Below are 27,027 nucleotides of genomic sequence, written 5' to 3' on the forward strand. Positions count from 1 at the left end.
ATATTAGGTACCTATATTTGCGCGGAAAGGAAAGCAAAATACGTTAATTCAATCATATTAGATTTGTAATTTACATTTCCCCTATTTCTCCCGATAGGACATGCATTATGAGACACGTATGAAATAAATTTATGATCATTTTGAAATACGATTCGAGTTATATCGAGATTTACCATGCTTCGAATGTTTAAAAGCCTCCAACTTAATAACGCACAGCCTTAATATTGCACATGGAAAATCCCGCGTTTCAAAGAGTCATCCGATAATATCTAGTGAAGGATATTAAATTCCATAAACTACGACATATTAATAACTTTAAAATAACTGTACCTACAACGTCAACGTATTTTGATCTAACACGCAGACGACAGCCCATTCTTTCCATTAAAAGAGATGTTTTAAGAAATTTTCCTGACATTCACACAACACAACACACCTATAGATGAACCCTTTGTTAAATTCTATTGTACTTAATGCATTACATGTAACCCGACCTTGGCATTCAGCTTGCATTGTGACTATTTACGATCTTGTCTTATGTATCTAATGTGTCTGATCATACACGAGGCAACTTCTTTTCCTTTCTAAAGGTTCAAGTTCAAGTCGCAAATAACTTTTCAGATTATTCTTCACGTTGCATATGAATTGAACATAAGCTATTTACTGCCGCTTTCAAATGCAAATCATATTTGCATTTTAAAATTTTCTTTTCAATTCGAACTGCATTTTCACATAATATTATGTACCGACTTATATGATTATATTGTAGAACTAGGTAAAGTGTAGAAGCCTGTATTTCAGTTTTATACCTATTATGCTAGTACTTAGTTTATATAGCGAATTATATTTCGTTGCATAACCAAAACCTATTTCATATTAGGTAGGTACAACAGGAAGATAGGGTGTCAATGAAATTATTCGCGCGCTAACGATGTAACTATGTTGATCTACTTTGATCCAATAAAATAAATGGATGCACTTTACTGAAGGGTTCCGTTCTAGGTGTCGCGGTGAGCACCCACTTCATGTACACACCTCTAATGATATAACGATGCGTGACATACATTGCTTATTGGGGACTGGTTATATTTGAATTGGTTCTCGAGTACGAGCGTGCGTAGAGACATGATATTATTAAAAAGCGGATTCGATTTTTCAATTTTTGATAGTTGGGGTAGGCTCGGGCTATTTCATAAACTTAAATAATTATCTGAAGGGAATGTAGGTCTGAGATTTCAATCGAATGATTAATTTGTATCGGCCTTCGATCGTTAGTTCGGTTAAATAGGTTACTTTGATTTTTTATTGTGGTATTAACTTTCGGACTTTCGGTTTGATGATGGATGATATTACCTATATTACCGATGCATTATGATAATAATCACTGATGCTTACAATGATATGCGCATTGTACTTACAGTGCAATATAAAAATAAAAAAAATAAATAAAAATCATTTATTGAACCAAAATACATTACACTAATAATAATTAATTAACTTACCATTCAGTAATTCTCTTCTTGATGCTTAATTTATTTATTACGAGTATCGTCTTTCCTTCGAATCAACCTTAACATTTTCTTACTACAATCTTGCCATTTCTCAACAATCCTACGCAGTCTGTTACATCTTTCTCATCCTTTCTCAATACTACCAGACTCACTTCGCCACCGGGATCCTGTCGTACGTCCGTGCCGTGATCCGCATGGACATGACGGAGGACGAAGCAGCCATGTTCACGGCCAGTCTGTTGGTGTCGTCGGACCGCTGTGGCCTGAGCGAGCGTGACCGCGTGGAGACGCTCGTCCGTAATGTGAACGACGCATTTATTTATGTGGTAAGTTGGTGAATGGGGCGTTTTTTCAAGGGGTAAGGTTTTGTATGGAAATTTGAGATATTATTTGATAGACATGACATAACATGTACATATGAGAAAAGGAGACGAGTGGAAAATTAATAATGTTTCCTAAACGTATTACATAGTAGTAGTTATATTAGTTACAAGAGAAAAGTAATATTCAGATACGCATACAATATTTTTCCAAACGTAGCTACATTTGTATAGGTATTGAAATCAGTCCAGTGATTTCTGCATGTGATTTTATAAAAAAACACGGGAACGGGGAAACGTACCTATTCAAAAAGGTTGTAGTTAAAAGTGTATCTTTTCTCGATAAGCTGAAACTTTAAAAAACGTTTACCCACAGTACAACATACAAAAGGGACCACGCTTTCGGCTTCCCCACATTTGCACTACAAAAGGACAGCTTTCATGCTCTGCCTGAAAACTGTGCGTCTCATTATTTTACTCGTTCACAGACTTTTAAACATATTTAATGATTTATATATTCAGCTTTATTTAAATAAACAATAAGAGCTTGCATCCTACACTCCCACTAATGTGATAAATACAAAGCTGTCTGTCGGCTTGTATCTATGTCACTCGAACATGTAGAAACAGCTGAACGGATTTGAATGTTAGTTCACAACTGTACCTACCTTTCAATATTGATATTTCGTGATTAAATTATATATTTTTTTACATTTCAAGTTTCATCACGATTGGTATTGAACGAAACGATGGTATTAAATAGCAACCAAAATATCATTTATTATTATAGATGTCGGAAAACGGGACCACGGACGTGGCGACCCGCATGGAGGCGTTCAACTCGCTGGCCCAGGAAGTGCGTATGCTCGGCGACCGCCACCACGACCTGCTGAGCTGGTGCCGCATCAACTGGCGTCGTCTCGACTTGCCGGCACTGTTCTCTGAGATCTTCGACATTCCCAAGAACGACGAAGATTTCTTCGACCCGGAGCGCGCCAGCACCTCCGTTTAAACAACGCAACATATAACCCCCAATAAATAGCAGTAGAAACATGATTATTGGTCATTATTTCCGCAGTTACGAACCACATTACCGCTTCTTAAACGCACTCTGGTAGATTTACTCAAGTCGTTGCTCCTATCTATTCGAATACAGTAGTGCAAGCGACGTCGAGATTTAAGTGTACGACTATTCTTGTAGCTTTTCAACTCAATATTCACTGTTAGAAAAGCACTTTGAAACATTATTTATCGTAATTATTAATGTAGAGCGTCATATCATAATCCATGACGTATATTAGTCCTAGATTCCAAGTTGGTATATCTCAATACGTAAATCATAATATAATCGTAGTTATAGTGCGTAGGTACTGAAAACGTACGTCGGTGATACTTCCCGTACGGTTTTTATAACCCCTCGAGATACATATTTAACAGGCCAAGTTGAATTTCATGCGAAGACCCGAAGTTCGAATTAACATAGGTATAGGAGTTGAGTCTGACGTACGTGATCAGTTATAAATGTAATCTCACTGCATTCGTGGATTTATGTGTAAATTAAATCGCTTTCGATCCGGTAAATTACTTAGTTTCCTATTCGTGATTTATTATATTTAGTTAGAACTATTGTTAACTTTTAGTTTGGGAGGAATGTGATACGATGAGAGGTCAGCATCAGATGTACGAACCCAGTAGGTATACGACTAACATGGAAGCGACTGATTCGGTAATAGTTATTAACATTGGATGCATTGCATATAGCTCTATCATTTGTTTTTATACATATAAAATTAAGTTCAATCAATCATTATTAGTTTTAAGAATTTTAATACACCTTTTTTTGCTCAACTTCAATTAGAATTTATAAAATGCGTTACTTTCAGCATCTTATAAAAGGTTTATTATATTTTATTTTTCAAATAGTTTTGTTGTAAATTTGATATTATAGTATGATTCGTTTGCTGAATTTGTATTCCTGCAAGTGATGAGATCATTTGGGATACAGATGTACGAGTATATTAGTTTAGTTTTTGGGGTGTGATTATTGCGGGTTGGATGAGGGTGCTATGCGAGTGCTACTCGTGCGGGGGTGTAGACTGAAGCGCCGTTACAATAATTTAAATGCATTTATTATATTCTAATTTCTTAGTCAGGTTTAATATTATTTGCTTGCAATTCTTGTTTATTGTTATTTGTTTACAAACTCTGTGTCTTAGTTTCGTTTATGTCTTTAGATTTAGTTACTTATTTCTTGTTATATTAATTTGCCTAAATTTTAAATAAATAAATTGGTTTTATCGATATGTGTAGTTTCATTTATCCTTTTACCTACCCTTTATTGTGATCCCTTCAGCCTTTGTACAATGTAGGTACCGACATGATTGTCTCAAATTGACTATGGCTAAAATGTTTGTACTTGTGTAACTATATGTTAATTATTAAATGCACTATTTCACACCTCAATGGAAAAGATTTGAAGAAATTTGGTACTAAGATAAAATTTCCTAAAATTTAATATACAGCTACACCATTTATTTAAGCCATTCCCTATTTCTAGCATGGCATACACCACAAAGCACGACCACGAAGACCAGTATAATATAAGAATAAATCAAAAAGTAAATGAAACATGTCATTTAACACTTAACACTAAAGGAATAAATCAAAAACATGTTACAATTTTCATCTCTTTAATACCATTTTGTATTGCCACTTTCTTAAACCACATGGAAGAAACAAGACATTAAATAAAATATATTTTAAACTTACGTTAAAGAAATTAAATAATTCAAACAATCCACGTCTACTTCAACAATAACAAAGCGAATAGCGAAGACAATTCCAATGAAAATGCAGACTCGAGGCAAAGAAGCATGTACATATTATATTCTTATATTTGAATATTGCGAAAACGAGCGGATTTTACGTTATATAGCGATTAATACAACAGAATTTCCTATAATTCATTGATCCCTCATTTCCTTTTGAAAAAATATATGCTCTTTAGTCTTTATAGCTGTTTATGCGAATCTGTACCAGTGTGTTAATCAGCTTTATATATATATCTGTGTGTGCTGTTTAATTGGCAATGATTTTAATTATTATGGAAAGATGGTCAGATAACTTCTCATTTGATATTCTTAAGAGTAATTCTTAATTAAATTTAAAACTGCGATCAAAATCTAATCGAGATTGTTCCTTCAAAATTAATTTGTTATCTGCTTCTAAACATTATCTGTGGCCATCGAACGTCAGTCGTCAATTTCATTTTACGCGCGAATCGTAAAGCCGCTCGTTTCCCCAATACTCTACGTATAACCGAATCACATACACATAAAAAAACAGTAACTACAAACAATGGTATATCTTAAAATATTCTCATCTTACATGTCACGGTACTGTAACTTATACTATACATTTTTATGGAAACGGCATAAACAATCACTGTTACATAAACACATTTCTTGCGGCAAAAACCGTGAGCAAATATAGAATTATAATGACGTCTTATTTTTTAATTTTTCAAATGTATTTACATGAACCTTAGTTTAATGGGTTGGGGTAAGCAGTCGGTGGAGGAAAATCGTTTGTAAAGTGTCCACACAATATCTAAAGAAGATTCTTGCGACCACTAAGATAATCACTAAAAGGCGGCATATTTAAAAGGTAGTTCCTATTAGAAAATACACTATCAATAGAACAACCCGCCGCACATTTTGCCGCCTTTTGAAAAAGAAAACTGATCTGACACTAATATAGCAGTTCAATAAGAAAATGAGGTAATAATTCATAACATTTAATAACATAAGACCATAAGAAGATATTTGAACCACACTTACATTCTCAAATCCATTGGTTTGGGAAATTATAGAATTCTGTACTATTCATATCCATACAAATACTAAGGTAATAGAGAACTTCTCGTATATGATATTTCTGGAATATTTTTCTTTTAGGGGGATTAGGTCTGTGCAGTTGAGTTACTTTTAAGAAAAGAAGTCAATCAAGTCTTACATGATTCATGGCCTATTACTCACTAATATATATTAATAACGAAGTTCTACGAAAGTGCCGAATGTAGAATCTTTTAAATAATTAATTGATAGAAAATAAGGAGCAGTACCTATTGATAAAGTTTATTTTGCATAGTTGAAATAGAAAAAGAAAGCAAAAGCATATTGAAATCTTTTATTGAATAGTGAGCATTAGACCGGCTTACGATTACATCGATGGTTTAACCACTAAAACAAAGTGTGAGCAGTTCATTACCGAGCTTAGACGAAGCGAAAAAAATATAAACCATACTTCAACGTTACACGCACGCAATGTAGCACATACATTACAATTTAATAGACTGAAATATAGACAAACTTTATGTTTTGTTTCTGTTTCCAAATGCATATTTTTTCGGTATTGTACATCTTGAATGACATGGAGTTATATACTTAGAAAAAATTACTATATTGTAACATAAAAAGTTTGTCTATATTTTACAATTACAATTTATAGAAGGATGTAGTTTCAAGTTAATATACATTGAGAAATATTTAGTTATCTGTATTGTATGTGACAATTTTTACCGAGTTGTTCCTATAATACTTTCGTGAGGTTATTAAGGCTAATGTGAAGTTTATCAAAATAGAACGCCATAGGATCCAGAACATTATCATAACATTAATGTATTTTAGAACTAGCTCGGTGTTTGAAAGAGAGCTACAGTAGAACATTTATTACAAATTATGTTAAACAAATATCTGACAATAATGCAAAGCGGTATACTTACAAGTAATTAAATAATTTAATTAAACTACAGTAGATTAGTTCTCAACATATTGTATTAAAATAATACAACTAAAAAGATTTAATAATTTTACAACATAACCTAATGAACATTAGAAAAAAGCTACGCTACTAAAATTATTCTACGATAAACCTAAATGTGCAACACAGTGATGTTAGGTAAAGGATTAAACTCGGATAAAACGATATGAGAAAAATTGTGATACTCGTCAATATAAATAATCCTTTCACACCTTGAAAGTATATTTCTAAGACAAATGAGTCGAGGTAAAACTTAGTAATATATGACGTTTCAACACCGTACGATACTGTCCTATAAGCGTGTTCGCTCTACTGTTATCATTACGTTATTGCCTTAAACGGCAATCGACCTACTTGTAAACTCATATGCATGTCAAGCGGCTTGATCGAAGTTCACAAGCCGAGTGGATCGTGTGTCCACAACATTTTGTTTAGTGATGTATAAATTTAATTTAGTGATATATAAATTTCGCGTTGTTTGTACAAATCGAGTGCAGTGACTTAAAAATATAATAAACAGATAAACAAGCGAAAATAATTACATAATATATTACATACATACTACTTATATATTTCCGATAATTGTTTGCTTGTTGAGATCTCATAGGAAACGTTATTGGGACCAAGGAATGCAGGAATCATACACAATGCACACGTATTTATATATTTTTCACATCGTGTACTAAATAATGCTAGTAATAACGCCCTCATCAGACTTTCTGTTCAAAAAATCTATTAAATTTTTCTAAATGTACCAGTTTTCTATGTTAATTTTGTACTAAAACTACCGGCAAGACGCACGACTCAATAATCATTTTTATAACTCGAGTGAGCAAAACCTAATAATTCATCATAAACATCATGAATGTATTTATTTCCATACATAAAAATTCTTTTCCCGCACAATAGCAATCAATTGCGAATTACTTTATATTTTTTTATTGTGAAGGCCTGAATGCTGAAAAAGTTTTATAATTCATTGAACGACGTAATACAAATATAAAATTTATATTTACGTTTGAAGACCAGCTTTTTAATATTTTAGAGTTCATTTTATTTTAAAAAATACTGACATTTTAATCCATAATAATTTAGAATCGTTGCTTTGAAAATATATTTCTTTAGTTTTCGCACTTATAGTTTATCGTCTTTTATCAGAAATGTTCCTCCAGCCTCTCATCATAATACGATTAATATGTCAATCAATAATATATTAATTTTTAGAATAAAGCATTTAATAGTAACTAAATTTTTGGACGGAATGCTATTGCAATGAATTGAACTCTGAACATCGAATACATATTTACATAAATATAAAAATATTCTAAGAAATATACTGTATAATATAGAATATAGTGACCGGAACATTTCTGACAATCGATTTTAAATTTATTTGAAAAGGAATTTACAAAATACTTTTGTGATATACGTCGTTATTTTTGGCATTTGTTCATTGAAGCATCAAGGCCCTTTAAATATTGTAACTAAAAAGGTAATTTCGAGTACATTGAAATTATTGACTTGTAATTAAACATTTAGTTCAGCATAAATAATTGAACAGAACACGAAAATTTGGTATTGATCCATTTGGTCGTACAAAAAAAAATACATATTCGATCGCCAAATCGATATCAATAGAAATGTTTTTTAGAGGGCACTTTGGCAAGATAATATTGGTCCATTCAATCAAATGCAGTGCCGCCAAACTAAAGAGCAATGTGCCTTTAATAAAATCAAAAGAGCGAAAGATATGTGTTCCAACCTTAGCCCATAGAAATCCTTAAGTAAAAAGTACCATAGAATAATCCTTAAGTAAAAATTACCATAGAATAATCGCTGGCTTGAAAACTTATTTAAAATTCTTTATTAACATGTTTTTTGATCAATATTTTGCAAAACGATAGAGATATATTGATCATTTGTAGTCAATATTGAAGTACTATGACGTCATTACGACTGCTTTTTGAATACACAATGACCTAAGAATACAATATTGATCATATTTTGTAGTAAATTTTTAAGTACATGACGTCAGTTCGAATGCTTTGAATACACAACGACGCATGTAAATAGTTATGCTTGTCTCATTCGCACTACTGTCTAAACAAATCGGTTCGTCTCTTCCGCTTCCGAAACAGCCGTATCATTCGCTGTATTGATTTTATCATAGATCAAAAAATAGAGTATTTAAGCTTTAGATTTTTGTATAAAACTGACTTTGATGATTCGTATTTTATGCGAGTTTCTTTTAAATAATTAATGTGACAATCGTGAAAAAATAAATACCAAAAATAAAGTGAGATGAAATCATTAAAAATAATTAATATAGGTTATTCAAGAATTTATCGGGACTTATTTGTGTTTTATTGAAGTTATATCGTAATAATCTATATTTTCTGAACATAGCAAAATATAGGAAAACAGCTCAACCCAAAAATACCGAAGGCGCAGATATTATTATTTTTAAAAGAACTACAATCATTGTGTAGTGTGTGTAATGGCAATTTTGCATGAATCCATAAAATACTAACAAAAATTTATACGTATCAAAACACATGTTTCCCAAATTATATAATGTTTTCGATAATGTATATTGTATATAATATATATTGTGATGTATCTGTGTAAGCATTTGTATGAGCATAAATGTATATAAATTATTCGCATCAACACTGAAATCCTAGAAAGCTTTGCGTACCTATGTTAGAACCGACAACACGCTACGAAATACAATACTCGAGAAAACCGCACAAAACAAAAAAAAACAAAAAAAACGCATGAGAATATTAATTAAATGTACTATTGAATTGTTCAAAACATACAACAAAACCGAACATACATAGACCAGACTGACCAGAAAAATAAAACTAGCAATCCCGAAGACGGTTCATAGAAATCCATACCTTACTTTTCTCAATACACAAACACGTTACTTATATATGTAGGTTTACGTCTAGAAGTTTCCTAGTGAAATCGCTTAAGGAACAGCTATGAGTATGTAAGTTCATGTGCACGTTAGTGGCGAAGTTTTGGGGACATTCTAACTTCTAAGTCCAAGGGAAAAAGTTCTGGGACATATTTTTTTTAGGGTAGAAAAGTTTAGGGACATATTTATCTGGGAGGTCCAATGGAAAGTTTAGGCAATATTTTTCTGGGAGGTCCAAGGAAAATTTTGGGACATACTTCTGGGAGGTCCAAGAAGAGTTTCCGGACATTTTTTCTGAGGTGGAAAAGATTATACATATATTTTTCTGGGAATAAGCTCAGTGTGTGTGTCATCACTTCTTTGTGGGCGTGCCTCGTTGTGTGAGCCCCTCGAAGCGCTTGAACGTGTAGTTGATGAACACCCAGTCCTTGTACGCGACCTCGCCATCTTGGGTGATGGGCGCTGATGCTGAAATTAAACGGTCGTTGTTGAATTTATCTTAATATATATAAATCTCGTGTCACAATGTTTGTCCTCAATGGACTCCTAAACCACTTAACCGATTATAATAAAATTCGCACACCATGTGCAGTTCGATCCAACTTGAGAGATAGGATAGTTTAAACATGTAGGTACCACGGGCGAAGCCGGGACGGACCGCTAGTTGTACTATGGAATTGTGACTACAGATGTAGTTGAAATGGATCGATATAAATAAAATTATTTAATTACATGTGTAAACTGATTTTTCCATTTAGAAATTGCCGAAACCATAATTTAGATTAACTTGAATTTTATCCTACAATCTTAAGTATACATATAAAAATATTGGTGGGCTTTTTTGTATTATAAATTGAGAACACATAAAAGACTATAATGCGAGCAAATCTCTCTTTCTTATAAACTTCTACAACCAAAACAAAGCACGCCGCTTTCGCTATCCCTGTCAAAATCAAACATGGCCGACAAAATAAAGCTCGCCACTCACGTATCTCAAGCTTGACATCGGGGAAGTCGTCGAAGTTGGACGTGTCGTCTATGGACCGGACGTCCACCGAGATGGCTGCTGGTCGTTCGCGCACGTGGTTCCAGTCTACACCCCGGAAGAAGGATACCGATTTGACGTCTTCTATACCGCGCTGGGATCCTAGCCTGTGGGTGAATAAATAATAATAAATATATAAATATGGACATTATTATACAAATCGACCTAGTCCCACAGTAAGCTCAATTAAGGCTTGTGTTGTGGGTACTAGGCGACGATAAATATAATATTATAAATACATATATATAGATAATAACACCCAGACCCAAGAACAAATAATTGAGTTCATCACACAATTAATATTTGCCCTGAACGGGGATCGAACCCGGGACCGTCGGCTCAGTAGGCAGTTACTTTACCACTGCGCCAACCGCGTCGTCGTCGTGAATGGTATTATTAAGTTTCATATAGGTGGTAGACATTGGCAAAGCAATAGTTGATCAAGTGTTGAGTATGTATTGCTAACCTTTGTTTAAATATTGTCATCTTGCCAGCAAGATGTTGATAAAAAAATTTCAAATTTCAAATATGGGAGCATATCACGCTTCGGCACGATTAACTATTTCGGTTACTATGAGGCAACCATTAACTTATATGCCCGCTTTACAAAAAACAAAATGTAGATGCATTTATCGGGCCACGGCTTTATCGGGAAATAGCTTTGTATTGGTAAAATAATTTTTAAAATCTATACTGTAATATGAGCTATGAACAATTTTCTTCTGACTTTAGTTTAAAAGCTTATGCGCCGTATTTACCCCAATAAGTTATTCACAAACCTATTAATTTAACCTTTTAAACCCACGATCTTCAAAGTACTCTATCTATCTCACCTCCGATCTGGTTCAGAGCAAAAGCGCAGTATTGTCTCTCTAGCCTCTTCGCTGATCGGTATCTCCGGCGGGAACGTGAGCGATTCCCGCCAGGACATCACCTTTCTGTATGTTTCCTGCGGTGATTCGGAACAAAATGGCGGATATCCGATCAACATTTCGTACCTGGAATGTAAAAATATATCATTTGCAGGAGTTTTAATTGTAAGTGAAGCAGTATTAGGGATGATTATAATCGCTAAGATGGAAACAGTATTGATAAAACAAAGAGTAGGTCGCAGTAATTTGAGGTTATATTCGCTTATTGGTATTTGAGAATTGTATGAGTCCATTTGCAATAGTGCAATATGAAGGTTAGTATATTCGCTTGCAAGATTAGTTCCAATTATGTGAATTCACAGTATATGCTGATCCCAAATTATATTTACTTTAGATGCAGGACCGAAGATATGAACATGTTTTACTACTATGAAGGTCTAAATCTAACTTTTCTTTATGTAATCCTTTTCAATCTCTGCCTTGCTTAAAATAATCTTGAAACTTCCTTAAATAAGAATGTTAACTTCCTTAAATGTAAGTTTAACGGTCAGCCTAAGTGCTATAATTGCTTATAGAAACTTTGTACCTTGTTGTAGAATTCTATGGCATTGAAGAATGACAAGTTGAGCCCTTATTATAGTCATTTATACATGCCTTATGTAAATTGGTAACACGTCTGACCGTTGTACATCTACTCATTAGAACAGAAAAATCAATAATAAATCGCAAAAGAAATAGGTGACATGAACAATAGCAATGCATGCAGTTTTGCGGAATAAGTCATATTCATATAATATAGAAACAAAATATATTTCCTCGATTCAATTTGCAAGTGAATCATAAGTATCTCGTATGCTTTGCAGTTTCACATCGGCACATAAGTTTAAATTTATTTAAATAATACTTATAGTAATGTTAAGATAGTTATTACTGCGGAAGACAGATTTCAATGAAACTTCGTATTATTGTCATTATGAGTCCATTTAAATAGTGTTTCTTCCATTAAAATAAAGACCATTCTAATGAATGTTAAACAGTTGTTGCTTTGTTCAATAGGCCTTCAATTCTGTTGAATAGAGAAGTTTTAAATCCACTAGTTATCGTAGTGTTCCTTGAAATTTAAAGCAATGATAATTATAGCTTCTAAATGAAGACAGCCATACTACTAGCTAGCGGCAATGCTACTGATATAAAAAACAGAGTATTGAATATAGCAATGCAGGTTATGATATGAGAAATTCGCTGGGCATGAGAGGCAAAAAAATTAAGCACACACGTAAACAAACACAAGCAAGAACCGATACATAAAAATAATAGGAAATGTCGCAATATGTACAAAATAAAATAGATAAAATATATCATGAATATGCACATAAAGGTGTATAAAAGTAACATAGAATAAAACATGGTCAATTTTGATTTACACGCAACCCCATTTTTACACGCAGAACATAACAAAACTTGCAAGTAACACTCTGTGGTGTTACTTGCAAAAGTGTCCGGAAACTATCCGAAAATGACACAATTGCAAACATTTACACGCAATCCCAATAAAAAAATGTTGTGTGGTTTTATGAAACCACGGTAAAAGTGAAACTTAGGCACAAAATTATCGTATTTGTACGATAATTATCGTACGGTTCGATCGTCACGCGACATGCGCTACACAGACCAAAAAGTTTGAGACGATGTAATAAAAGTTTCACTTTAAAACTTACATAATAACGCCCAAGCTCCACCAATCGGCCTGCGGTCCGTATCCCGTCTGCAGGAACACTTCAGGCGCTATATAATCCGGTGTGCCCACTGTAGAGTACGCTAACGCACGTCTATTTCTCTTCCACGACTCTGCCCGCCGCTTGGAGTCCATCGCCGAAGAGGACGTCGATACTGGGAAATAGACTACTCGATATGTAGATAGACATCTTTGGTTTGTGTGTTGTTTTTGTTAATAAGTATTTTGAAGGAAAATGGGAAAGAAAAATGTGAGTTCTGTTATATAATTGACTCTTTCAAAGTTAAACCCTATAACTCAAGAAGGACTGGACAGATTTCAATGGTTTTAGGTGTGTTAGATTCGTATTCTTATCTTCATCTCTTTCAAGTAATTACGATTTTGACAAACTTCATTGCTTCAAATACAATTTCCTCAACGACTTTTCAGTGCACAAGTGCCCAATCTTTAACTACCATAAAAGTAGAAATGATCTCAATTACTTAAAAGATAAAATGAACAATTATTTTGGCTAGAAATGAACTCACTGAAATCCGAAGGTGTCGCTCTAGAAAGATCTCTATAGAAGTCGGTACGGTGACTTTTCTTGAGGCCCGTACAAAGGCCGAAATCACTCAACTTGATGTGCCCACGCGCGTCTAGTAGGAGGTTGTCTGGTTTTATGTCCCTGAAAAAGTATGCTGTTTTCACACACTGTTTATAATCATAAGACGAGACTAGAGGTTTGGTGTTGTATCGGAACAAGTACAAAGTGTGTTTGATAAAAATTTCCCATGATCTATTATCTCTGAACCAATTTTCACCAAAATCTTTTCAATGTTAAAATAATGAAAGGGAACAAACAGGTACACTTTCTATTACTTTCATAACTTTAGTATATTATACCATTACATTATGTTTATTTGATTACCTATGTATAAATCCAAGTTTATGTATACTATCGATCGCCAGCGCCGTTTCAGCGACATAGAACTGCGCGCATTCTTCGCTCAGGGTGTCTTTCTTCATGAGGAGCGTCATCATGTCACCCCCAGGGAGGAACTCCATGATGAGGTACAGGTTCATGGGGTCTTGGAAACTGTAGTACATCTTCACAACCCATTGGTGGTCCGCTTCTACAAGGATATCTCTTTCTGCTCGGACGTGGGCTACCTATGGACAATTCAAATTTAAATTAGGGTCCTGTGTTTATACAACTTAGAGATATGTTACGTAATCCGTATCTGTTTTAAGGGTCGTGAACCAACCTAATCTAATAGAGACACATTTACCACATTTAAATATATGAAAAATAATTAGCATAACAATATGAAACTTAGAAATTTTAATCACTAGCCTAAATAAATAGCCCCGTTATTAAAAGAACACACGATATTCCTATCAAATAATAATTAAAGTGAAAATATTTACCCAGCAATTACCATAAATAAACAAATACCACAATCAATATGTCCCCAATACTAGACACACTCATAATATATTGAAGAACACAACCATTTGAGTCACACATTATTCATACATCAAATTTGGTCAATCTTGTAACACCCACTTACATCTATCTATATACGACGTTGCATTAGGTAATGTAATTCGAAACGAGATAAAGTTGACCATAAATTACTAATGATTTTTATTCATTTACCAAACAAGTTGCAGCCAGTGGATTCACTCGCGGGATACTGATTAAAAAACAACCTATGTGCTAATCCAGGCTAAAATCTATATCTGTACAAGATTTCACACATCTTTGATGAGCTACTTGGGGTAAAAGAGTAACAAATATTCCTCCAGACAAAACGGCATGTGTAGAATATTTCTAGGACTTTGTACCGCATATTTATGAAGCTAATAAGATATTTTTCAATCAATGGCAATCTATCACTATTTACTCACTTGTTCCTTTTCCAGCATATCCGCCTTCCTGAGTATTTTCATAGCGTACACGTGTCCCGTATCCTTCTTCTGCACTAGCCGCACTTCGCCGAACGCCCCTCTACCTATCACCTAGAAAGAGAATTACTTATTAGGATTTCAGGAGTTTATTTTCTCATTTGACCAAGAATCGGAAATGTTCTCTGACTAGAGTATTATTTCTCTGATCTTTCTATTTGATGATACGAACTACAAAACTTACTTAAAAAGAGGAAGTTTCTATTACAACATCAAAGGGATAACTCAAACTCCCAAAGGGATCGTGAGGAGCGTTACTTTTTTTTATACACAATAGTGAATATTACATATTAAAATTCGCTATATGGGAGACATCTAGCTTTTTAACATACCCATACTCCATAGTTCAACAGCAACCTAATATCTCAGATTCTACGTATATCCTACCTTCAAAGGCTCAAAGTCCTCAACCCCAAGTCTAGAACGCTTGAGCCTGAGGAACTCCGTCTCCTTTTGAGCGTGTTGCTGGCGCTTTTCCTGCTTCTGGCTCTCTGTAAGACTCTCATCCTTGAGAGACTCCTCCAGCTTCTCCAGTCTAGACAGAAATGCCAGTAGACATGTTAGAAGTCTTACTATATTATGGGTTCGTAATAATTCCTATAATCAAGGATGTTTATAGGAATTAGGAACCCTAGACTAGACTAGATTTACAATAGCCTTATAATCGGTCGTCATATTTGACGACCGATTATAAGGCCGAATAGCGAATAAAATATTCATTGAAATTAACACCTTATTAGGTGGTGGTTATGTTCAAAGTCTATTGTAGCTCATTCTAAAATACTGCCTAAAATATATTTTGAGCGTGATTGTGAGTCTAGTTGTTTATTGTACGACAATTGTTTTAGAGTTAGATTATAAGATTTGTAAATAAAGGCACTCAGTTCACTTATTATATTTACTTAATAATTTTTCGACTATATACTAAGACAGTGCGCGCACGAGCAACTTTGTCTCCGCAACTATTTTGTCTCGGCAACTATTTTGTCTCTCCACCCATGGGCTAGTATGAAAGTGCGCGCACGTAGCGACGCAACTCCCCATACAAATTGATGGGAGAGACAAAATAGTTGCGGAGACAAAGTTGCTCGTGCGCGCTAGCTCTAAAACTACGACCGGTTGTGTAGCACCATCGCATTTTGTTTTGAAACCTATGAGTCTAAAATGCAGTTCTATTAGGAAGTAACAATACAAAGCATAACTCATGTTATGGGTTTTGTTGACTGTGGCTATAGTATAAGAAGTATGACATAGATTTCAGTGTGCTTATAATGGTTTTGTTTAGAGAGACAATATTGAAAGCTCTTTTTATAATTCGGAAAAGTTGATTAGATAATAAGTTCCAAATAATGGCTCTCCTCTTGGGAAGGGATAGGGAAGTATTTATCTATATATATTTTAAATTTAATCTAAAATCTATTCTTATAGAAGAATTCCAATTATCATTAAAAAAAATACGTTTGTTAAACACCTGGTACCTCTTAAAAAGATAATAATCAATTCCAAAAATTGTATTTGATGTTATCTTCCGACTGTTTGGCAGATACGCTACGCTATCTGATTAATTGGATAACATATAAAAGAACAAGCCATGAACACATTAAAAGAGTATATTAAACACTAAAACTATTAATTTGAATAAAAGTGGGTTAATTTTTTAAAACATTAATCAACAGAATTGTTCTGAACCCTCACTAGGTCACAGTATGCCAGTAGCATGTTTAATTTCAAATAATAGCCACTGACATCATTCCGTATCAAAGATTTCGAAGCTCTTTGTTATAACACAACAATACGTTATTCCGAGATTTTTATAGAGTATATTTTGCCTTTAAAACAAACAAAGAGTTTCGTACAAACTCGTGTATAATGGACAAAGAGGACAGCCGAGCGGAAAAGTTACTCGATGGAAAGTAAAAAGGGTGTAAACTTATTATAACATCAAGGGCTTTGGCAACTCTCTCTAAAGTTTGTGTGCTTAACGTTGCTGAATATTGAACACGTTTTGATCCACGTTTTTTCTCTTTTGTTTTATGAAATATAACCATTGGTTGAATATCTACCCACCTACTTAATAAACAAATATTTTTCCTTACGGTCAATTTAGAGGTTTGAAAATACTGATTGCGCAAATATCTATCAGGTAATTAGTAGTTACACATGCACAGCCTTGCATAGGTCTATTATGCCCTACGTCGACGAATTACTAAAAATCCCTATTAAAACTTCCTTTTACACCTTCGTGCTATTCCACATGGTAGAGGATACATTGATGTTAGTAGTTAGTTCCTCCATCCAGTGGAATTAACAGGATCGGATTAAGCTCTGCACGTCTGTAGTGCCATAAAGGTCGATCTAATGCGGAAGTTATGATTGTGATCTGGTATTATTGAGGTATAAAACAGCTTTTCTTTTGTTACCAAGCACTTCTGTTCCTTACTACTTTTAGTATATACGAAATATTGATGGTTATTGAATATAAATACATATTTTCTGACTTACCACAAAAACCTTTGGACAGGGTTTAACTTTAAGCGAGGGTTCTCTTTAATCTGGTTTTGACGTATTTCACATAGACAACTATTAAAGTGACAGATCCCTAGTTTAAAGTTAGACTGTGTTTAAATTGTTTTGTGGTACGACCAACATAGTCTAACTGGGTAAAAAATCCTGTCTCTCCCCAGTCCCCAGGGACATTGGCGAAATCCCTACTTGGGTGGAGCCATTAATTAAGGAAGTAGAAGAATATATGTATATGTAAACATAAAAATAATCGTCCAGAAACTGGATCGATGAGTAAAAGTACTTAAACCGTTTGCGGATTAACGTTCTATAGTCTATACAATTATGTGATGCTAATCTGTTTTTGTTGTTCGTTATATCCATTTATGGACGAAGAAATACTCATCAATAAATATTATACTTTACGTCTAAATGCTGATTGCGTTATGCAGTAAAACGTAAGTGGGATAGGGTTAATGGAGGTACAAAAGTGGTAATATAAATTCAGCTTGGATTTATTTATTTATTTTATTTATTTGGAACTAACTAACTGAATAATATTAATATAGTTAAATCAGAACATCCTGATTCCTGATCTACAAAATTTTATCTACATATAATTAATACTACAAAATTAGGTGTTCATAACAAAAAGCATCCCGGATTTCAACGACGCTCAAACATGCTACACGTTCTACGACTACACTATAAGAACATTTTACTAGCATGAAACGAACATGCTAACAAGAACAACATATTCATATTGTATCAGCTTATTGTTCTTTTATTCGTTTCCATACAACTCCGGAACACCACCGACTTATACCAGTAATGATTAAAACTAATACTATGGGAGTCAACTCAGAGTTATTAGCTGGACTCTATTGATCCACAGCAATATTAATTACGGCTGAATGACGTCATTCATAGGTTAATTGGCTAGCACATTTATTATATTTAGCACCGCTGTGAAACTCGGATGGTTCAGAGTAACAGATCGTTCCGCGTTCAACCTCTCCCCACCTCATTATATAAGCCGAATACTCGCAGTTTAAATCTATGTCTTGAAAAAGCAGAAATTGGCATTTATCCAAACAGAGCGAGTGCCAAAATGATATTATGCGCCATGGCGAACATTACAAAAACGGTCTGTTATCGAGCAACCGAAGCAATGGAAATCTATTGAATATTACAAAACGACAATCACAACACCCGGTTATTACTTTGAGAAACGACAGTTGCGTATTGCGGTTGAATGTCATTATTTGCTTTGTTAACATTTTCTATCTACTGCTGTAGACATCAGCCTTCGGATATGTTATTATTGAATAATTTTCACATTGTGTTGACCAAGTGATTGTGGGAACAAATTGAATATAATACAGCAGGTACTATTTATTTATTTAACACTTTATTGTGCAAGAGAAAACGAGTAAATACCTAAAAGTAACAATCCATACTAATATTATAAATGCGAAAGTAACTCTGTCTGTCTGTCTGTTACTCAATCACGCCTTAACTCCTGAACCAATTTGCATGAAATTTGGTATAGAGATATTTTGATACCCGAGAAAGGACATAGGATAGGTTTTATCCCGGAAATCCTACGGGAACGGGTTTTTCTTTGAAAACGCGGGCGAAGCCGCGGGCGGAAAGCTAGTAAGACATAAAGTATAAGCACAGAGGGCAGCCTTATCTATGTATGTTTCAAAAATAACTTTTCAACAAAACGCCTCTATTTACTTTCAATCTTTCGGGGGCAGATCATGAAAATACATATTACTAAATGAAACTAATCTAAATTACCCACAACCACAATACCATCGACATTACTAGTTTGTGCAACTACCCACCTTTGCTTTCTCTCATAGTGCTGTGAAATGAGATTCGTATAGAAGTTCTCTAGTGTGACTTTTGCCTTAGTGGCCTTGTCTAGAGTGTGACCGCTAAAGCGGATATTATCCGTGCCCGTCATCTCCAGCACCCCTGCAACAGCATCTATAATAAATAAAAACAATCATGTAACAACATGTTATAACCATTCACAGTAGCTTACCACTAGCGTTCAAAAGAATGAGGGTAGTCTTGGAATTTCTAGCTTTTCTTCAACATGATTGCGATAGAAGTTGTTTACAAAATAGTAGCATACAATGAGCAGTACAACAAAGTACCACTGACGAATATAATATGTCGATTTCCACTTCTTCTAATGAGGATAGTCAAAACCACCACCCAAACACCTACCTACCTTCTATATTTTTATATACCTATATACATTCAATAATCATTATCCTTACTTATCCCTATTTTCCTACAAATATGACGTCGTTACATTTAACGTAAAAGTGTCTTTGTCTGTCCGTCTGTCTGTATGTCTGTCAGATTGTCTGTTTGGACACGGGAATAATGCGGGTATTCTTTTGACTACGCGGGCGTACCCGGGAGCAAAAAGCTAGTAATTAATAAAATCTGGTTTAAAACATACGGTTATTAGTTACATAATGACCACTTCCATCGCGTATGTGCTTAAAAGCTTTTTGATTTAATTGTGTGGCGTGTGTTAATCAATACGAAATTGCATTTTGTGGGAAAAGTGGGATGTATATAAAATAAATTACCACTCCCATACGAGTGTCGAGGGAAGCAGGTAGTACAAAATCTATAGAAGGACATTGGGAGAGATCGGAAGGAGACGCGGGAACTTTTGTGCGGACGGTGTAAGACTGCATCAATCTTAACGATTTAATGACGTTATCATATTCTGACGTCACCGTACACATTCGCGTGGCAGTCTAATTCACAGCAATTAACATAATTATACTATCGACTGTGGAACATTTGGCGAAATTGCATACATTTTATCATGAAGGCTGGAGTAGTAGTGTTGTGTTCTATTGTCGATATATTATTATGGTGTTTTTAAGAAATGGTACGTGAATTAAAGACTCATTTGCATACTCGTTATACTAAACACTCATATACATAACTATTTTCAGACGTACATAGTACATACCTACGTTTACAACAGATTGAACTCTGCGAACGTCGGTTCCCCGTTAATTTCGGGAAATGTGATTACAACAATGTATTAGTGAGTCACTAATTCCGAGAATGCACAAATAAACAATGAGCGATATAAAACAAACGACTTATTGTTTTAAGAAATTTAAAAATAAACACTTTGATGAGATGCACTAAAAAAATTATGTGTGTGTACTCCGTATATTTGTACGTTTCCGTATATTAGAAGCTTTTCCATAAGAAATAATACAAATTACAAATACACTTTTGAACAGTTTATAACGCCGGAACACATACGGAGAATAAATAATACTATATTAATCATATTTAAAAAAAAAACTGATATTTTAAAAGAAAATTTTGACAAAAAGTAACTTTTAAGAGACGCAAGCGACGAGTTTAAAATGAAATGCACTCAGCATTCAATGTAAAAATCGAATTATGTGACTAAACCAAAGATAGAATTTAAGCATACTATCCATCTGAATATTAATAAATTTAAATGCAAGAAAATTTACTATTGAAATAATTCAAGTAATCCTGTCGGTTATTTACAATTTACGTGGATTATTTATTAAATATATCTTTAGATAGGTGTAATTGTTATAAATAAATAAATAAACTGTAGGTACATATTGTCACCCAGTCTAGTAATGTAAAAACGATGATGATCACATTAACACATGGTAAATCTAGTATAACACCAGTGCAACGAAGATATACAATTTTCAAATATAATCTTTGCAACAATATATTTTTGATATTTCATTCCAACATTAATAATTATGAAACATCTTGCAAAACAAACACACAATGCTAGCGGCCACTACACATACATTAGCGCGAAGAATAGTGTACACCCACCGACCGTAATTATACGGAACGAAGATAAACGTTGGAAACCCCTGAGACACCACTACTAGTGTTCAATCAATACTCCTACTTTAAAAATAATACATCAAGGCGGGTAAAACGTGTGAATTATTCAACCGAAACGGTACCTTGTGTCCGATTGTGACACGCGTGCTATATATTTGACTGACAAATTGGATAATACTGGAATCGAATACACGCTAACTGAATTCACTATACGATTTAGCCCTTAGAATTAAGATTGACCGAACGTGTCACGTCCTTCGCGCAACTTCTACACTTTTTTCCCCAACACAATTATCTGAAAACTAAAATCATAAAACATGTGAGTATATCAACGTCAATCTTAATTATTATTTATGTTTTAAAAACACACAATGCAACAGAATTATTGTAATTAAAAATAAAGAAAAATAATCATTTTATATGCATAAAAATATGTTAATATTTCAAACAAGTGAGTAAGCGTTAACCGAATACATAATACGGAAGTAAAAGATACAATGAAGTCAGACGTGAAATTTCACCTGAAAATAATATTTGTATATTGGACACAGGAATTAGAAATCAGTTAAAATTAAGTTCTTTAATATTTTGATATCATCCAAGCTTTATATTAATATTTACACTGATAAATACCACGATAAGATATTTGGCAAGTATGTGCGAAAATTATGAAACGAGCGCGTGTCTTCATACGTGTTTATGAATAACTCTAATTAAACAAATTAGTAGTTCTATTATATCATATAAATATATTATAAAATTGATGGATTCCATTAGACAAGGTGATCATTTTTACTTTAAAAAGAAAATAAAGAATATTAGTCATTGATCCTTTCGAATAGGTAACCTTTTGTTTTTCGTTACAATAATAAAAAAATAATTGTAGAGATGTCTGAGAGTCAAATGTAAGGAGAAAAATATATTCGATATACCACTGATTACTACCAAAAACACCAAAAAGATACAATTTAACTTTGCGGAAATAATTCGCCGTCTTCCGCAATTCAGAAAAACCATTTTATAGTCCATTTTTTTGCTCTAACCTCCGTTGTTATGGTAGACTAGGTAAAGGACAATATAAGACGTAGTTTAAAGCTCGATAGAGTAATAGGAAGCCAATCTGGAATACAATTTCCATATATTGAACCTCTTAACATGCTCAATCCGGCGGAATTACGAGCGCAATCCAGTGCAGTCCCGTGCATTCGACGTAATTCAATTTTTCATCGATCGTTAATACGTACGTGTGGCAAATGCGCGCTGGATATAAGATCCTGTTTCCTGTTAAAGCTTTGTAATTAAACTATATTTTCATATACTTTTTGGAGATATTATAATGAATTTAATCCTACTAATTTTATATGTAAATCTCTCCGGAAAATAGTACCATCGAATGATATCACAAATTTTGTATTGGTAACCTATTTTAATTTTTTATGCAGTGTCCAAAATATATAGATTCTAGATATAAAAATTAATATAATTACCAGATTTGTAATATAATTTTTTGAAAAGCATTTATACCAAATCTACGTTTTCCGGACAGCAAGACTACATCAAGCACTCATCCGATAACAATATTTTTATCTCAAGTTTGGAACGAGGCTATCGAAAAACAATGACATCACGGCCTTCGTTTTTAACGTACATACGTCTATTTGTTTATTGTTTAGCGAACACCATTAAACAAACATCTCGACATGCATATATCACGATATTACACGCCTTAACAATAACGAGGGGATTACAAAATCTAAGGGCCGGCGCAGATATGGCGGAGCGCAGCGCAGCGCATTTTTCCTTGTCAAACTATGTCGACGTTGTCGTTATTAAATAATATTCAAAATCAAATAACAACAAATTATTCCCGAGGAGCATCGAAGTGTCACATGCGAAAGGCAGTGTGCTGCGGTTTGGAATGTTATTTTATGTGGACAATGTCGATAATAGTTTGATAAGGAAAAATGCGCTGCGCTCCGCCATATCTGCGCCGGCCCTAAATGCTTGTACTGCGTTTCTCTGTTGTTCCTTTTTGCGATCTCATTGCTCAGGTTTTCGGAACGTTCGATACGTGTAATTAGGTCACGTTAAATGACTTATTGAGATTTTGGTTATGCGTGATTATGTCATGGAAAAATAAATATAAATACAGTATTCCGCCTTTTCGTTTCCTATTGATTTCATTTTTTTTAACTAAATGGGCACATTTAGTGTTTCTATTCAAGTATGTCTTTCATTTAATTTAAAACTAAACTCACCAGTAATTTTATAAAAAAAAGAAACAACATCTCTGAAGTATGATTATTTTTCAATACCATACAATAAAATAACCGTTTAAATTTCATTAACTCGCGTCAAATTCATATTCAATCTTAAGGCAATCTTTATGACAGGTTCATCCAAAGTTATCAACCAGAATAATATCCATCTCACAGCTTTCTGAGTTTATCATAAACAGTACTAAGCTTCTTCTCCCATATCCTACAACTAAAATTGAACCTTATCCGATTGAGTTAAGTGTCATAAATGAAAATGCCACATTACCTGGTGGTTGGGGTGCTGGTGCGGGTGTTTCTGGGGCCACCGTAGTGCCCGGGTTTATTTTTCCCCAAGACACGGCTCAGTCTGATAACAAAATAAATAATATATGTATTAATAATCACTTTATAGTTATATAAATATTAATATGCTAGGTGCTTTCATTGTTTCTGTTAAGAACTTTTACAGAAAAATTACTGTAACTTTTCAATTTGTCCATAATTTTTAAAATCACATACAATATTATGTGTAGGCAATCCAAAAAGAAAACATGCTGTATAACGCATGTTACACAGCATGTTTTCTATAATCTATAATATGCATATATTTCCTCATGTTTACATATATTTGTGTGTATACTCTTGCATCACACCATTTGTTAGTTATCTTCCTTTCACTAAATCTCTCAACTTAAATTTAATACCTGGTAACACCAATACTTCATAGACATAAAGAAACGGAAAACTCAATTATACAGATAACTATTAACAAATTTGAGACGATTATAATTTATAATAAAGATGCTGAACACTGATGGAGGTATGCAACAAATTGGATCAATATATTGGTCATAAAAATCAGATTCTTTTTTTGTAAATACTACCAAGTAGCCATATAATACTAACAAATTTAGTTTTGTAAGTGATCATGCATTCTGTATGAATAAATTATTTTGACATGCTGTACATAAAATGCAATGATTTGGCAATTGAATGTTTGCAAGCCTACTTTCAGTAATTCGTCATGGTTATAACATACTATGAAATTTTAAGAGACTTGCCTATTCCTTAAAATGAGATTTTGTTGAGAGTAAAATTTCAAGGTCGCGTCATGGCAAAACCATCACGTAATGGAGTAAGTCGACGATTTTGGTATTTTTTAATCTTGCCAAAGAAGTTTTGATTCTGACATGTGTTTCCCGGCACATACACTCTTTTTTTTATTTAGTATTGATCGAGGTTTATGAACCAGAAAACATGAACCTTGGTTTTTCTTTTAATTCATAAAACAGTGCATAAAGCGCTCACTACAGTACATATAGTTATAGTTATCAAATGCAATTTATTTATGGCAGATGTAACTTTGGCTATGTTCTGTTTAGCTTATCTGTATGTGAAAGCAACAGATAATGTATAGAAATTTAATTATATCTTGTTTATACATGACTAGCTGATTATCCTGACTTCACTCAGGTTTGCCCCAGGACAAAAAATAAATAAATATGTTACTTTATAAAGTTGAGTCTATTCAAAAATAACAAGCCAGTCAAGTAATTTTTGAGTAAAATCATAACAAACATCTCTCTAATATAAGTAAATATTAGTTTAGATTATTCTAGAAAATCTTCAATATAATTGACCGTCTAGTAGTATTGGAAAATTTTATTTCTGTTCAATGTGCAATAGAGATTATAATTTAAGCTACAATGCACAAGTATTCATTTAAATACAGTCATTAGCGGATTATTATTATTAGCTAAATCTCATTAAACTAGTAACATTACAATAACAGTATGCTTAAGCCAGTTTGTATTATTTATTACTTCATTAGTAATTATGATAATTTATTTACAACCCAACATACAGAAGGTTTGTAAATAAATTTCATATGTTTGTTTAATGTCTAAAATTGTTTATGTAAACAAAAATACATTTCTTATATTGCATGATTCTTATATTATTCAACCTTGCTCTTAAATACTGAAGTAAACACATTATCTTGGAGCAACAATATAAAACTATATTGTCTATGTTGTATAAATTCACACATATAAAGTCATTGGAGTCCAGGGTCACACAATTGGACCAATCAACCTGATCTGTACCTTGTCTCTCAATTGATAAATTGCACCAACTCATTACCGACAATATTCTTCCTTGTTATTGATTTTAAATCCATTTGTATACACTATCAAAACAATGTAACAGAGTTCCAGGAAGTACATGACGATTTTTATGTAAAATATAAACAGATAATGTTTAGCTTCAAGTTAGATACAATGGTTAGCGGACTAGATGCCGTGACGATGATAAAATACTATCGCCACTTTCATGCCTCGTGAAGCTCCATTTCGACTGCGATATGCTCAAGTGAATAACAGTGAATCGCAAAACTAAATGGTCATAAAATATTGCCAATAATCCGAGGTGCAATCCTCCGATATTCTTATATGGCTCACAAAATCTTTCGAGATATTTTTAGACTCAGTTCAATAGTTATCACTGAATTGAGTCACTGAGATTTATACCAACGTACGTACCTTGAGTTGCACTTCCACACAAAAATTCTGCTGCTGGCTCCCGGGTCACCGAGCAGCACTAATAAATAAACAGCATAAAAACAATATGTTGAAGGTGAATCGATAAAATAGTATCACAATATTTTATTTTAACACGGTGTTACTGAACCACACGCAGTCGCCAGCGTCCCGTGTCGTGCTCAACACAAATCACTCCACCGTCGCAAATTGTTACAGCCTTTGTTAAACGAATTACGAAAGCGAAATAACGGGATTTTACACGAGCGACCCGAAGAAATTGCACAAAGAAAGATGTCAGCTCAGAGGAACAGGTTTATTGCTCTGAGGATGTCAGGCAAAGTCACAGATTACAGATTATAGACATTTTTAAAATCAACGTGGCACAGATAACTTATATTCGCACTCTGAACACAGATAACATATTACAGTATAACAGTATTGCATTATCATACATTTTATCGCTTTTATAATCCTTCAAATCTTATATCACGATGATTTAATTAATCTTTCTTTTATTACCTTGCAAATATTTAAGATAAAATTGAATAATTGCATTAAAAAAATATAATTTACAACATTTTTCTCCGAAATAACATGTGGAAATAACATTTGAACGACTTGGTCATTTTGCTAAATTTCCACCTATT

At 33.6% G+C, this 27,027-nt stretch overlaps 2 protein-coding genes across 2 annotated transcripts in view; one reads left to right on the top strand and one right to left on the bottom strand.

Moving 5' to 3' along the window:
* Positions 1 to 4,132, top strand: part of Eip78C (Ecdysone-induced protein 78C) — a 45,960-nt gene extending 41,828 nt beyond the window's left edge. Inside the window, exons 7-8 of the mRNA XM_089695083.1 lie at positions 1,658 to 1,837; positions 2,622 to 4,132. Of these exons, the coding sequence (XP_089551209.1) occupies positions 1,658 to 1,837; positions 2,622 to 2,843 (402 nt within the window). The 3' untranslated portion in view covers positions 2,844 to 4,132. The remainder of the gene's footprint in view (positions 1 to 1,657; positions 1,838 to 2,621) is intronic.
* A 5,124-nt stretch (positions 4,133 to 9,256) lies between these two features.
* On the bottom strand, positions 9,257 to 26,672 carry trc (Serine/threonine-protein kinase tricornered). Its single transcript, XM_089695096.1, has 11 exons — positions 26,381 to 26,672; positions 24,127 to 24,207; positions 19,536 to 19,680; positions 15,568 to 15,715; positions 15,124 to 15,234; positions 14,141 to 14,382; positions 13,758 to 13,897; positions 13,214 to 13,397; positions 11,457 to 11,621; positions 10,567 to 10,730; positions 9,257 to 10,046 (listed from the first exon to the last, which is right to left on the bottom strand). Exons 3-11 carry the CDS (start codon positions 19,655 to 19,657, stop codon positions 9,931 to 9,933), a joined length of 1,392 nt encoding a protein of 463 aa, XP_089551222.1. The 5' UTR covers positions 19,658 to 19,680; positions 24,127 to 24,207; positions 26,381 to 26,672; the 3' UTR covers positions 9,257 to 9,930.
* Positions 26,673 to 27,027: the final 355 nt, after the last annotated feature.

This window comes from Colias philodice, chromosome 1 (assembly GCF_061535455.1).
Source record: "Colias philodice isolate Cphi_HAF_F1 chromosome 1, ilColPhil1 Martin Lab GWU primary, whole genome shotgun sequence".
Classification (NCBI taxonomy): domain Eukaryota; kingdom Metazoa; phylum Arthropoda; class Insecta; order Lepidoptera; family Pieridae; genus Colias; species Colias philodice.

Bases quoted from the DNA above. Each gene is read 5' to 3' on its own strand.
- trc (XM_089695096.1), bottom strand. From the start codon at position 19,657: ATGACGGGCACGGATAATATCCGCTTTAGCGGTCACACTCTAGACAAG. The intron at 13,398-13,757 runs GTGAGTTCATTT...CATATCGAGTAG, and splicing joins AGCGACACCTTCGGATTTCA to TCTATTTCCCAGTATCGACG. The intron at 11,622-13,213 runs GTAAGTTTTAAA...TTTACATTCCAG, and splicing joins TGGAGCTTGGGCGTTATTAT to GTACGAAATGTTGATCGGAT.